Source organism: Gymnogyps californianus, chromosome 6 (genome assembly GCF_018139145.2).
Source record: "Gymnogyps californianus isolate 813 chromosome 6, ASM1813914v2, whole genome shotgun sequence".
Lineage (NCBI taxonomy): Eukaryota > Metazoa > Chordata > Aves > Accipitriformes > Cathartidae > Gymnogyps > Gymnogyps californianus.
In genome coordinates, this window is record NC_059476.1 from 37,618,151 (window position 1) to 37,632,510 (window position 14,360).

The following is a 14,360-nucleotide window of genomic DNA, read 5'->3' on the forward strand; positions in this document are numbered from 1 at the left end:
CTCAGCCCCTTTCCCGGCTTTGCTGGGGAAGCTCGCCCAGTGCCTCCGGCGCTTCCCTCTCGCCGTCCCAGCAGCCGCAGCCGGAAAGGCATGCGGGGGATTTGCCTGCCTGCAGGTCCTAACCGCTTTGAAACCCTCTCCAAGTCCCTCCGTTTGCTAAAGAATGCACTGTTGGACGACAGAATAAAGTTTTGTTGGAAACAGGTTTCTCTCTGTGCTGCAGGAATCCCCTTTTTCAGGATGCCCCGTGCCGCAGGCAGGTGCGGTGGGCAGGCAGAGGTGAGCTGAGCAGCCACGTTCTCTGCCAGAGGCACTGGTGCGACACGTCGGGGCACTGCGTGGCTTCAGTGACCGTTTCCCACCTGGAAAGCTTGCCAGAAGGAAAACTAAAGACTTTTAGGGGAAAGAGGTGATGGCTACCCAGCCTTCCACACGTGCTGGAGCAGGAGCCCTGGCATGCTGGGTGCTGGCACCCCACCTTGGCCCCCGTCACTGGTGGAGATGATGACACGGCGCTGCACCTTCGGCAGGATGCTTATGGTGCAGGTGACCCAGCAAGATGCTCATGCCCTCATGGACCTTGCCAGGTCTCACCAGCTCTTGCAAGCACCTGGCTTGGGAACGTAGGTCGAGCTGGCGCCTCGCTGCCGGCTGTTTTCCACTGCATCAGCACTCGGGGCCCTCGTGCTGGAGAGCGAGGAGCCGTGGCGCTTCACCTGAACTTGTGTTTCAGCGCAGGCGGACGGGAACAGAAACTGCAGAGGCTGCAGCGGCCCTGGCTGGGGGCGGCTGCGAGATAGGCATCTGGGCGGTGAGGAGCGGCTTTGCCGATCCACCTTGCCTCGCTGCAGCTGCCGGTGCCTGGGTGTGCGGGTGCCAGGAGGAGCCCTGCTCCGGTGCACGTGGGTGTTGCAGCTCCCTTGGGCAGACATTCTTCCTTCTGCTGCGGGAAGCGTCCCAAAGGCTCCGGAGCAGTGCCAGCCCTTGGAGAGGTGCAGCTGCAGGCTTGCACCAGGGTCAGACAGAGCCCAGGTGACTCCTGCAATTCCCACGCAAGGACCCCAAGACCTTCCAGTTGCAGCTCACCAGCTTGTGAAGGTTTTCTTTCCTTCAATGCTTTTTGGGGTAAATGCTTTCCTTTTGTCATCAGCATTTTACCCTTTTGCCCCTGCATTTCCAGCTCCCAAGAGGATGGCCAGTCTTCCATGCACTGTTGCTGTCCCGAGTATCATGGATCACCACGGGACTTCCAAGTCCTCTCCCAGTTCTGTCTCCTCTGCCTCTCCCATACTCAGCAGGCCAAATCTTGAAGCACATGAAGGGACGTACGAATTACAAACAATAATTCCCTTTTGTGCATCATTGCATCAGCCTAGACTCACTTGTGAAACCAAAGTTTCTGGTGGGTGACAAACATCATTTCATCACCCAGGCATGAGGCCAGCAGTCACCAAGTGACATGCAGGACAGCCTTTCACAAGACCTAAGCATCCTCAGGCTCCGAAAAGGGCCGAAACTCTTCTCTCCGCTCAGGAATCGGGTCACTGGACGCTTTGTTTTGCTTCAGCATGGCGGGATTTTGATCATCGCTGCTGGCATAACTTGCGCCGGTGACGTGGTGGTCACGCAGCAGAAACCCTGAGGACAAGTGAGGCTGCTGGGACACCGCTTTGGCAGCGTGAAGCGATAAGCTGTGTCACTTGTCCTCTCCGGCACCGGGAAGGGAAGAGGGCATTGCCATGGCAATGCGATTTGCTGGCTCGGCGCATGGCATTCCTCACCAGGGCAGCATTAGCGATGCTCCCAGGCTGCCGGGGCGATGGGGACAAGGAGAAGCTGGTGGTATCGGGTGTTGCAGTTACACGAAGCTGCCTTCTCTCATTTTGCGGGAAGAGGCTTACCTAGATTTAAGCAGCAGAGGCAGCTTGGCTTAAGAAAAAGATCATGGTGATGCACAACCAGGCGTGTGAACTACCCAGGAGGGAGGAGTTGAGAGTGCAAAGCCTGAAGCAAGAGTTGCAAGCCACAGTTTGCACTGCTGGTTGCAACCTGTTTCCTCAAAATGTAGAGCAGGGCTTTGCAGCGAGAGCTCTGCTGGGAGATCAGAGAGATGGCGAGAGATAGCAGGTGGAGGTGGGGGAGAGGAAGGATGGCAGAGTGTCTCACAGGGTGTCATGCCTCCCCGTCTCACAATTTGGGCTTGCTTTGTGCACGCTCCCCGCAGAGCCATGGGGTTAGGAGGGACTCGGGGCTGGAAAATGTCCCAAATGTTATTTGCTCTTTTGACTCTCCCACGCCAGAGTCCTCCTTAAAGGCACAAATAACGAGACTTGCTATTCGTGGAGCGGGGAAGGTGCGAGGGAGAGAAGCCAGGCTGCAGCAAATGCAGTTACCCGCCGGGCACTCCTGCATGCCGGTAGCTAAAAAGCAAGGCGGCCCCCTCCCCAGACCGAAGGATGATGGACGGGGTCTCACATCAGCCCCCAAATGCATGCCCAGACCCCGCTCACCACAGGCAGGGCACTCTGGACGGCAGCAACGTGACTAACAAGCTGCCCAAATCTCGCACAGCAGGGACCGCCATGGCTGTAGCGGTAATTACCAGAGCTCATCTCATTTGCAGGCACTGGAGGCAGACATACATCAGTCCACATCAGAACCATGGTTCAGCTGCTGCTCCATGCGCCAGCAGTACCACCCCCTGCCCTCAGATGGGTGAGAGCAACATCCCAAGACCTTTCAGACTCAGAGCACGAGGAGCTGGTGGGCAGGACAACTCCTGCAGCCGCCAGCACGCTTGCCCGTTGGGATGCTCTTGATATTTTTGGCATTTACAGATGGGAGAGAAACAGTTCGACGCTTCTGCTAAAACCACTTCAAAGCAGATGCAGCGAGACGAAAGGCAGCGATGGCGGAGCACGCCGGGAGGCAGCTGGAGACCCCTCCGCTGCCTGGCGTTGTGAGACTGCACGGGGAAAGCAAAGGGAAGGGGCTCTGCGCCGTGGGGCAGGCGGCAGCTCCCCGAACGACTGCAAGAGGGGGTGCCACAGGACCGGGCACCGAAGGCAGCCCTGATTCATACCAGCAGATTTGGACCCTGAGTCATAACCCGAATTAACACGCTCGGGACGCGCGTGTGCACCGGGCACGGCTGGGCCACTGAAACATCACACCCTGTGCCTGTTCCCCGCTTCCACGCTGCAGGTCTCAATGCTAAGCTCGCTCCCGCAGTGCTGCCCAGCTCCATCCTCCCCCCGAAAAGCACATTTCGGTGGCTCACCGACAGGGAGGGGTTGCCCTCGTCCTCGACGGTGACCACCAGGCTGTAGAAGCTCTGCCGCTCGCGGTCCGGCGGGGAGGGCCGGGTGGCGATCTCGCCGGTGACGCGGTCCATGCGGAAGGTCAGGTCCTCGTTCCCGCGGGTGATGTAGTAGGAGAGGACGCTGTTGAGGCCGACGTCCCGGTCGGTGGCGCGTACCTGGGCCACCGCCGTGCCACCGCCGACGTTCTGCAGGGCGAGACGGCGGCGTGAGCGGCAGAGATACACGACGTGAAACACATGCACCTCATAACATATAAAATACATAACTAATAGCATTAATAACATAATTCTAATATAGAGCGGGGGGTTTCCAGGCGTTGCGGTGCTTGAGGCTCCAAACTCGCTGCCCCGACACCCAGCAGCCAAGCAGAAGCTGGTCTCCTTCACCAGCTCCTGGATGCCGTTTTTGCAGTGCTTATTGCAAACGACGTTTTATTAATAGATGCATCTTCGTGCAAAAAGTTAACCAAGGCTACTCGCCCTGCCACCGACAGCTCAGCTGAGAATCAGCCACAGGCTTAGCAATGGAAGGCTCTGCCCTTTGCTTGAGCGCTCAGATCTTTTTTGGTTTGAAACTCTGAAATTCAACGTATTTTCTACATTAGCTTTTAAAAAGAAATGGAATAAAGCTAACAGGCGACATTTGCTGTTAATCACCGAAGCCAGGTGCCACTGCACGCCAAAAATTGCACCTCTTTTTCCTCATGTTACAGCATCTCCCATTTGTTGCAGTGAACCGGTTTGATTCCCTGCCGCAGAAAGCTGCGCATTAGGTCCTATCTAGGCTGGCACAGCCTGGGAAGAGCGTAAAAACCAGTGTGTGTGCAAAGGTGAAGGCTGTGTAATGGACTCAGAGCTCGGCTAATTATTTTTGGATAGTCCCATTACGGGGGAAATCAAAACAGAAATTCTGTTCTTCAACCAGCTCTGAACATGTATTAAATAGATAAGAAAATCCTAACAGGGCAATAACTTTAATGTAAAGCTATTAATCATGAGCAGCACTTCCTCACAGCTAAGTGTCACTGGCTATTACTCGTATTTCATTTTTCATCATCAAATTGAGAACCCCCCGGTCCAGGAATTAAACTGTCAGGAAATGAGTTGTCTTTTCTCACGCCTGATTGTGTTTTATTGCTTAATTATCTAGCTCTTGCCAAGCTGCTTCCTGAAAGCAATTCCTATTCTGCACCGCGCCGCCTCTTGTGTCACTTTGGTGGCATTTCCATGGGTGTGTAGCCACTTCTCCTTCCTGCTGGTCCCTGCAGCCTCATGGGCTTAAGTTGCCTGCAGAGCTTTCTCCTAGCCCAAAACTAGGAGGCCATCACAGATGGGGGCTTGCAAGGGGCCAGCAACCCTTAAATCACCCACGGTGAGGTTTGCAAGGGCCAGCAACCCTTAAATCACCCACGGTGAGGTTTGCAAGGGCCAGCAACCCTTAAATGACTCAAGGTGAGGTTTGCAAGGGGCCACCAACCCTTAAAGCATGCAAGCTGAGGTCTGACCACAAGGCAGGTGGGGACACCTTGGGAGGATGGAAAGAGAGGAGAAGGGCTGGGTGCTTACCTCGCTCACGCTCACGTTGTAGCCGAAGGGGCTGTCGATGATGGGGGGGTTGTCATTGACGTCGAGGACGTTCACTCGCAGAGTGTGCTCCTTCCTCCGGGGAGGCACGCCGCCATCCGAGGCTTGGATCTGCAGTTGGAAAGGGATTTAAAAAAAAAAATGCTATTTGTAAGCTCACAGCCCCAGGAAAATAGCCTTGATGCTCAAACCAGAAGAAACCCAAGGAGGTAAGCGGGGTGGTTTGGTGCTTACCCGTAAGGTGTAGTGATCCAGCAGCTCCCGGTCCAGTGGCCGTGCCACAAACACCTCGCCGTAGGTGTTGTTGGTGGTACGGATCTCGAAAGCCCGGCCGATGTTCCCCGACGTCAGCAAGAAAGTCACCTGGAAACGTCATGGGGAAAGAAAAAAGGGCAGGCAATAGGATGCCGTGAGGAGGAAGGAGAGAAAGGAGACCCTACAATAATAAACCCAGCATCATCTCGGGAAGCCTCTGAGCCATTTAAAAGGTCCAATGTGTTGAGCTCCACGGATGTGCTGGCTAATTGCAACCATCCCAACCATGGTGAACCCCGGTCTCATCCATAGCCCTCCTACGGTGCTAGCAATGTTTTGGTATTAAGGGTGGCATGAAGCATGTGGCAGGTCCCTTTCTGACACCAAAGCAAGACGGTGGCTCACTAACGGACCCCAGAATTCCAGACCCGACTCCGATGGCGTCAGAGCAGAGTCCCTCTGGATTTCCAGCCCTGCCAGCGGGAGCAGGACTTGGCCTGTGACATCTCAGACATAAACTGCAGCGAGAGCAGACGGGACCTCATTAACGCCTGCCTGCGTGGTAAAGAAAATAGCAAGCGGCAGAGAGCTTCCTGCTCAGCCTGCCAAGGGCTTCGCTGCTGTTCCCTGTGGTGGGAGAGGCCGCAGCTGGTTTTCAGATTGCTGGGCTCCTTTGGACACGTGTCCCGCAGAGCTCTTTGCCCCAGACAGCCCAAGGACGATGGTTTTCCTCTCCTGCAGGCACACCTTGACCGGGGAGCGCTGGTACCCACTGCACAAACATCCCCAGCGCTGCTGGCATCAACGACCAGAGTTTGCTTTTGCGGGGATGCAGGGGAGGGGAAGGGGTTGGGAAGACACCGATGGAGGCATTTTGGCCTTGGTGAAACACTGCCACAGCCTGACGGGCAGCCCCAAACCTGCTGCTCAGGCCTCCCTACCTGCCCGTTGCTGCCTGCGTCCGGGTCGCGGGCCAGGACCACGGCCACCCGCTTGCCAACGGTGCTGTCCTCCGCCACACTCACGGACGAGTCGGAGGTGATGTCGAACTGGGGGCTGTTGTCATTCTCGTCCAGGACCGTGATGGTCACCTGCGGGCACAGCACGGGGCTCAGGCAGGGTGCAGGCAGGAGCCAGCCCCCTGCCCACCCGGTATCAACAGCCACGCTGACACCCCCGGCAAGCTCTTGACCCGCTGCTCCCCTCTGAGGTGCCAACAGCGTGAGTGTTGTCCATCCCACATGGGAATGGGTGCAGGTATTTGAGCCCAGGAGCTGAAGCTACATCCCTGTCTGCAGAGGAGGAGGAGGAGGAAGGATGTTTAGAGGCTGGAGAAAGAGCGCAAGGGTGCTGCAGCTCTCAAGTGGTGGATTTTTCTATGGAAGATCCTTCGTTTTTTTAACCTCCAAATAGCTGGGCACGGAGCAACTCACACTGCTGCAGGGTCACCCTCTCCTGCTAAGCTTTTCACAAGCAGCCATTTCATCCGTGCTCACAGCGCCAGAGGTTGGGCAGGGTTTGCTTTCAAGCTAAACAGGCACAAAGAAGACAGAGCTGCGTGTATTTAACTAAACCAGGGCAAGCTGGGCATAGAGAAGACCTGAGTTCCCTCCTGGGACAAGGCACATGGGCAAGTGAGAGACCGGGCAGGAGATGCTCAGCGGGGGACTCCACCGCAGACGACTGGGGACCAGGCTACCTCGGCCACAATTAGCCAGAGGAAATGCTCTCATCGCGTTTGTAATCAAAGAGCTGCAACGCGACACAGAAATGAGAGAGGAAGAGCCTTTCTGTTCCCGGGGCTCTATTTATGGGTGCCCTGAGCCCCCAGGTGCGGCCAGGCTGAATGCGACAACATCCCGGAGGAAGCCGGGGAGCGAGTTGCGTGCCTCGGGGAGATTCGGTTATTGTTGCTGCTGAATTAAAAACAGAGAGCCAGGAGCGGGGAGAGCCCATTCAGCCGCTGCGACAGATCCGGCAGCTGCTGTCCCAAGTGCCAGATCAGGGCATTGGGATTTCTGCTCGCCAGCAGCAGGGTGGCTCACGGGCGCCGCACCATGTCCCGGGGGGTGTCACAGAGGCTGGTGCTGGTGGGACGGGGCTGGAGACCTCTGCCCCAATCCCTCCCCGCAGCTCAATGTAGAGTTTGGGATAGATCCTGGCCCCCAAGATGATGCCAGCGCGACGGTCACACTTACCTTCTGTTGGAGGAGAGCAGAGGGGGAAACAGAGAAAACAAAGAACCATGAGTTAGTGGGGGATGAGGAGGTGTGGGCACACGCGAGGGGCAGTGGGCTAGCCCTGCATCCCACCATAGCAGTGTCAGGGGGGACGGGTATCCCCTGCGGTGATTCGGAGGCTCCTCTGTTGGTGCACCCCATTGTTTATTTCTAGATAAGCTTGGGGGATTTGCCCCTCGCCCTGGGAGAGGCTCAGATAAGAGCGCGGCAGTGTGCAGAGAGCACAGCCACCGTCACCCACGGGTGGGGACAGGCAGCGCTTGCAGCCTCACTGCCTTTGCCGTCCAGCACCCTTTTTAGAGGCAACAGATGCACTAAGACACGAGAGCGCTCGAAACGCAGAGCGCTGCCCATCGCTGCAGGCCAGCCTCTGGTTTCAAATCCCCCCTGCGGCCCCGCTCCTCCAGCTGGCCCAAACCAGCAGAATTTGGGTAGTGCCAGCTGAGCTGCCCCTGCCCGCGGCAAGGGGACCAGGCTCGCCCTGCACCCGGCGTGCCTCCTGCCCCAGCAGAGAAATGCAAATCACCCCCCTGCTCGGCTGCCTTTGAAACTGCCAAATATAACCCTCTTAAACATAAACCACCCTGAAGTATTTCAAGGCCCCCAAATTTACCTCCCTCAAAACTGTTTTAGCTTGGTAAGCGACTTGCAAACTCTACAGTTTGGGAGTTTGGGGTGGTTTTGTTTTTTTTTTTTTTGTGGTGGTTCTGAGAAATCCCACCCCATGACATGCAGAAGCTAAAAGGTACCATTCCGTGCTTAAGCAAATGCAAGGTTTCCCCCAAAATCAGGGTTTCCCAACCCCGGAGGCCGGAGCAGAGAGGACAACTAGGACATGCTGTCCTATGCCAGAGGAAGAGGGAGGTGACCTGAGTCAGCTCTGCCCGCACAGAGCTTGGTAGGGAAGTGGGTAGAAGCTACTCACCACCGTGGAGTCAATCTTCGGTCCTCCATCATCGGCCACCACCGTCAAGGTGTAGAAATCCCCTTTCTCTCGATCCACCTGGCCTTTGACCGTGATCACACCCTGCCAAGGATGAACAACAGCCATGTTGGCCACCAACTCTTTGGTGGCCAAGCAAACCAGGAGGGACCGCACCGTGGCTACTTACAGTGATCCCGTTGATCTTGAAGAGGGACAGCGCCTGGGCGTTGGTGTTGGGGTCGAACTTGTAGGTGATCTGGTTGAGGTTGTCGATGGAGCGGGCCTGGACCCGGAGCACCTCAGAGCCCAGGGGGATGTTCTCCACGATCACGGCCTCGTAGCTGCTGTTGGAGAACTGCACGGCCTCATCCAGCTCGTTCAGCAGGCTGACGTACACGCTGCAGAAGCCCTGGTTGTTGGGGGGTGCCTGGTCCGTGGCAGAGACGTTCATCAGGTAGCTGGTTTTGGTCTCGTAGTCAAGGTACTCGATCGTCGTGATGAGGCCCGTGCTCTCATCGATCTCAAACTTCCCTTCGGCGCCCGACAGGATTTTGTAGTTCACCAGACCGCCATTCCCTGGGGCAGGAGCAGGAACCACGGTGCCAGTTGGACCAAGCATCCCGAAGAGGCAGGCACCACCGATACTGACCCCGACCACGGAGCAGAGCCCATCCCACGTGGGGATTTCAACCCAGCCAAGCCAGGATCCGTGCAACGGCTGATTTCACCACTTCCCCCCCAAGCTGGGTGTTTCTCACCCGCAGCTTCCTACCTGTGTCTCGGTCGGTGGCCCGGACCACCGCCACCGAAGTCCCTATCCCCGCCGTCTCCCGCAGCCCCAGGCGGTTGTACTGCCGCTGGGTGAACACTGGCACCTCGTCGTTGACGTCTTCCACGTAGATGATCACCTGCGAAACCCCCCGGAGAAACCATGGGTGAGCTGGGCAGGCTCGTGAACCCTTGCCAGCTGCTTACACTTGTGAGGGGAAATATACCCCTCACGGCACTCATCTGCTGCACAGGAGAAACGTTATCTCTACTACAAACACCACGTGATGGAGAGTGAACACACACAGTTTAACATCATAGATTTAAACAAGCCCTGTGGTTGGAGTGACTCAGTCTTTCCCTGGCCGGAGGGACATACAGTCTGTATATTAATTCCTCCGTGCTTTGGGATCCCCTACTCAAAACCTTGCAGTTAGAGACCTCGCAGTGTAGAAACGCTGACGACTCGGTGGGAAATTTTGCTCAAAGTTCAGCAGGTCGAGCTGCTGTTTCCCCAGGGAACGTCTTTTCTCCTCCTGGTTTTCTGCTTGCTGCTGGTGCTGCGGGCACGTCGCGCTCGGCCAGAGCCCACCCCACCAGTGGGTTAAAAATAGATGCAACCAGAGGGCTGGGTTTGTGGGAACCGTGGGAAGCTGGTGTGTCACTGCTAAAGATTATTACCACTGGGTCCTGGCTTATTTACATAGATGCCTGGCCAGGAGACATCGTTTCCAACAGGCTGAGGCTCAGCTCTTCCATCCAGCGGCTGAGCCGCATCTCACCGGGCAAGCGGGACTCCCTCTGACAGTGACTGCCGTGCCACTTTTAGCAGCCTCATTGCACCGAAATGTCACAGGAAAAAAGAAAAAAAAAACAGCAAAAAAATCCCCAACAAGCTCTTCTCCACCCACGGGCAGCCCCTGGAGACTTTCCATCAGCATTTCCATGCCACATCTCTCCAACTTCCTGCACGCCTGCCAGGGCTGGAAATGACCGCCCTCTGATGAAGCATCCCGAATATTTTGCGTGAACTCCTCCACCACCCAGCCCTGCTGCCCACCCCTTGGTGGCCGCGAGGTCCTTACCCGCACAGAGCTCCTCATGGGTCCCTGCTCCGTGTTGTAGGCCTCCACCTCCAGGACGTGAGAGGAGTTTTGCTCCCTGTCGAGATGCCGCACGCCTCGCATCACCAGCCCGGTGCTGGGATTGATGCGGAAGTTGTTGTGCTCGTTTCCTGGCAGGGGGGGGAAGCGAGATGGATGCTGCCCACTGCCGCTGCATCAGTCCTGGCGACACGCCGAGCCCTCCCTGGGGGGCTATCTTGGAGGAAGATTATTGAGCAAAACCCAAGCCCCATCACCTCCAGCTACGTCAGGCTCAGCTACGTCAGGGTTTGGCCCTGGTCAAGCCAGAAGCTACGGCATCTAGGTGTCCATCCATGACAAATCATCCTCTGGCAATTAACCCTAATGCTGAAGTTTTGCTCAGGGGTGGGGGAAATGTTTCTGTGGGCTGCAAAGTGCCAAAGGATGGAGAGGGCAACCTCCCGAGGCTATGTGTGTGCCTGGCCGGAGCCTGGTGCAAACTCACCAATGCATGAAGGGGCACCTGGACTTACCCTTGACAATCCTGTACCACACTCTCCCGTTAATGCCTTCATCCGCATCTGTAGCTTTCACCTTCATGAGAAAAATAAAAGCAGTGAAGGTGAAGGGCAGAGATTTCCAGACCGTGACAAGTCCTCCCACCCTGCCGAGGCTGGACATCCTGCTCCTCCACCTGAGCCAGGGAGCTTACCAACTGCAAAGCAAAATAAATTACCCTCCCCTCGTCACCGGACAACAGGCATAGTGGGCTTGGGAGCCCTCGGCTGCCAGGTTAGCTGTTGGATGGGCTCGGGGTGGGAGCTGAGCCTGAGGACCATGCCATGAAACCTGCGGGTCAGTGCGCTGGTGGAGGTGCCTCCATCGGTCCTGCCCTGCACGCCAATGCTTGCCCCGCTGGAGATGCTGCCGGGGACTGAGCCTCCCTGCCCGCAGAGCTGGCTTGAGCTGGGCAGGGAGAGCTGCTCCGGCGCCTGGTGGGCACGCAGCCCACGGCGTCAGGGCAAGTCACCCAAGCGGCAGCATGTGTAAAAATTACCGAAAGAAACGTGAATGCAACCAGCCTAGAGCATGCTGGCGATCTGGACGCTGGTCTGAGTCCTCGCAAGACCCCGAGCAGTGCGTGGGAGCACCCCTTAGCTGTGATGCACTGCACAGTCCATGCACGTACCAAATAAGCCATCCGCCCCAGGAAGCCCAAGACACGGGTCCCCTCTGGTGTTGCTGAACAACACTGCAGTGCTTTCCCTGCAAACCCCAGCCAGCAGCCCGCTGGCCCCGGCAGCTGGGAAGCGAGACCTGATGAGGGACAGCAGGGCCGAGGCTTCCTCCCCAGCTGGCGTTGAGCCGCTGCATCTCCCCTTCACAGAAACCGCTTCCCACAAAGCATCCAAAGCACGACCGCAGCAGTGGCCGCTTGCGAATCACTGGGGCGAGGACACGGGGAATGCCTTAGCCTTTATTCTCCAGCTGCTTCCCCTGGCAAGGCACCTTCTGCCGCATCTTCTCCCTACAAATATTACCCAGCGGTTTCCTTTTCCCAGGCAGGTGGGTGTTTGCGCCCAGACTTGCACTGAAAAGAGGAGGGGTTGTTGCAAAGGATGCACGTGCAGTGGGAACAGCGAGGCCATTTATAAGGGCTCAGCTTTAAAGCCCTGGGCTGGCTTTCACCCACAGACCCACACAACGCTTGCAGGAGTCAGAGGTGCTCTTCTGAAATGCAGTTTTGAGATGCCTAGAACTGCTCTTGTTCCCTTCCACCAAATCAGCCTCCGTCAGCAGAAACCTTAGAAAATGCTGACCCCTGTACTTGCAAACTATCTGGATTTCCCACCCCTGTGCCATGCACACTGTTTTCCTCTGTCCCAGACCAGTTCAATTCTTGCTTATGGCCGGACGCAAACCTGTGCCTTGCTCCATGTTTCACCACGGACCCAGCACCTTCCTTTCACAGCAGAGAGCTCTCCTTCTGAACACTGCCATTGCGTCCACACCAGCTCTTCCAGCCCCAGGGCTCCCCAAGACCATTTCTGGGCAGGAGCTGGGCTGTCTCCTCTCCCGTGTGATGGATGGGCCCCGCACCAGCAGGCGAGCGATGCCCAGGCAGACCAGCTGCCTTGGCACGGTGAGACCAGCCTGCTGTGTGCACTGGGTCCCTCCTGGGAAAAGCTATCCCATCAGCCAGAACACCGTGCCGGGGTGGCAGCGGTGGGAGGGAAGCCTAAGGGACGAGAGACCAATCTTTGCAGCTTTTTGTGCCATTCCCTGCCCCGCTGTGCCTGGGAAAACGCATTTCAAGGCGAGCAAACGGGAAGGTTATCAACATGATGAGCACTGCATGGGAGCAGCAAACCGCACTCTGCAAACACCCCCTTAGCCACCCTTTTCCCAGCTCACCCAAGCATTTGCTGCAGGCAGCTTCAGCACGTAAACCAGGCGAAATGGGTCAGCCCAGGTATTTGGGTTTTATTAAAAAAAAAGTAGTTTGCATTAAACCAATGCCCGCTCCTGCCGCTGCCGTGGCACAGCCCGCTTCTGGGAAAAAGCTCGGCTGCCACTGCTTTGACCCACTGAGGTCCCAGAGGAGACGCGGTACTTTGACAGACTGTCCCAAACTTGGGAAAACAATTTAACCTGAGTGCAAGTGGTGGGAGAAAAGCTCTTTCTGCTGCAGGTGCAAGGCACCTTGTGCAGCCGAGCGCCGGGTGCTTCCAGCCTGCTTTATCCCCCTGCTAGGGAGAGCGGGCTGCAGGCAGAGCCAGCCTTTTGCAGGCCACCTTTCAAACACCCACAGCTACTGGAAAGGGGTTAGAAAAGGAGGAGGAAGGAGGGGGGGGGAATAAAAGGATCGGAAAAAAGCAGGCAGCTTGGCGCAGAGTTGCTGGGAAAAGGGGGAGCAGGCGTGCGGAGGGCAGCCCGCTGCCCCCTCCCCGGCGCGGGGGGCTCAGCCCACGACCGTACCATTCAGCCTTCCCGCAGGGGCAAAGCATGGGGAAATATGTCCCGGGGGGCTCGACCCCTCGCCCCAGCGCGCCACAGCCCCGGGGCACCGCCGTGCTGGCAAAGCCCGGGAGGGGGCTCAGGGGCCCCCTTGGCTTTGCACGCCCGGGCTGTCCCCAGCCCGGCTGCCATCTCTCTCCCACCCTCCCTTGCCCTCCAAAAGGGAGGAGGGGGCAGGCAGCCGGTAGAGCGCGGTGGGAGAGGCGGCAAGGCAGGCGTGTGGGAGGCAAAGCTCGGGCTCGGCCGGCCGGTGAGAGGTAGGGAGCCCAAACCCCCATGGCAAATCTACCGCCAGCCATTCAGGCTAACCCCGAGGGGCGAGCGAGGCAGGCCAGGGACGTGCCGCCGTCCTCGGCTGCAGAGCTGCTGCCCTCAGCTCTGCTGCCGCCCCGGGAAAGGGCTGCAAACGGGGTGGGGAGGGGAGATGCGAAGTTTGGCGTGGGTTTGAAGTCAGGCATCCCTCCTCCCTTCCCCTTGGCGTTGCTCTGTCTGTCCCAGTGATGGGAGAGGGGGAAAGACTTGCAGATGCAGCGCTGCTGCTTAACAGCGAGGGTGATGGGGTACAGCATCACTTACAGCCCTTTGCTTTCGGTACCCAGCTATCCGGGTTGGTAAGCTGGGTGTTTGGTACCCTCCAGCATTACCTCCTCCTGCAAGTGAGTGGAAAGACTTAGTGCATTGGGAAAAGCTGGGGAGCTCCAGAAAAGTGCCACTAAGCAAGACGGGGAGGGGAAAAAGAGCTGCTTTTCATCTGAGCTGTATTACAGGCACAAACAGCAGGAGTTTGAGAAAAGGGAAGGAGAGCATATGGAAAAATCCCTGCCAAACTAGGCAGCTGGGCCGGGCCAGGCAGGCAGCGCCCAGTGCTGGGCAGAATAACGCTCCTTGCTGCTCACGCACAAGAGTCATTTCTTCTTCCTTTCCACCTTCCTCAGGAGCATTTTGCTTTTTGCAGTTTCTCTTCTTTCCCTCTGATCCTTGGCTGCTTCGTGCCCAGTGCTGGGTCCCGAGCACTCATGGGGATGTCTCGTGTTAGAGCTGATCAGGCAGGGATGACCCTTCTGGGGGGGGTCTGCCAGGCTGGGCAACCCCACCTGGGTTATTAACCCCACTTAGGTTAATAACGTGGGGCTTGGGTGGGACAGCGATGCTGGGAAGGGGCA

The 14,360-nt window shown here is 57.3% G+C and overlaps 1 protein-coding gene across 1 annotated transcript in view; it reads right to left on the reverse strand.

Annotated features, from left to right (window-relative positions):
- CDH23 (cadherin related 23) overlaps positions 1 to 14,360 on the reverse strand; it is a 160,759-nt gene that overhangs the window by 32,378 nt on the left and 114,021 nt on the right. Inside the window, 10 exon segments of the mRNA XM_050899416.1 lie at positions 3,281 to 3,508; positions 4,889 to 5,017; positions 5,141 to 5,269; positions 6,103 to 6,252; positions 7,360 to 7,362; positions 8,327 to 8,428; positions 8,514 to 8,902; positions 9,099 to 9,234; positions 10,180 to 10,328; positions 10,713 to 10,773. Coding sequence (XP_050755373.1) covers positions 3,281 to 3,508; positions 4,889 to 5,017; positions 5,141 to 5,269; positions 6,103 to 6,252; positions 7,360 to 7,362; positions 8,327 to 8,428; positions 8,514 to 8,902; positions 9,099 to 9,234; positions 10,180 to 10,328; positions 10,713 to 10,773 — 1,476 coding nt within the window.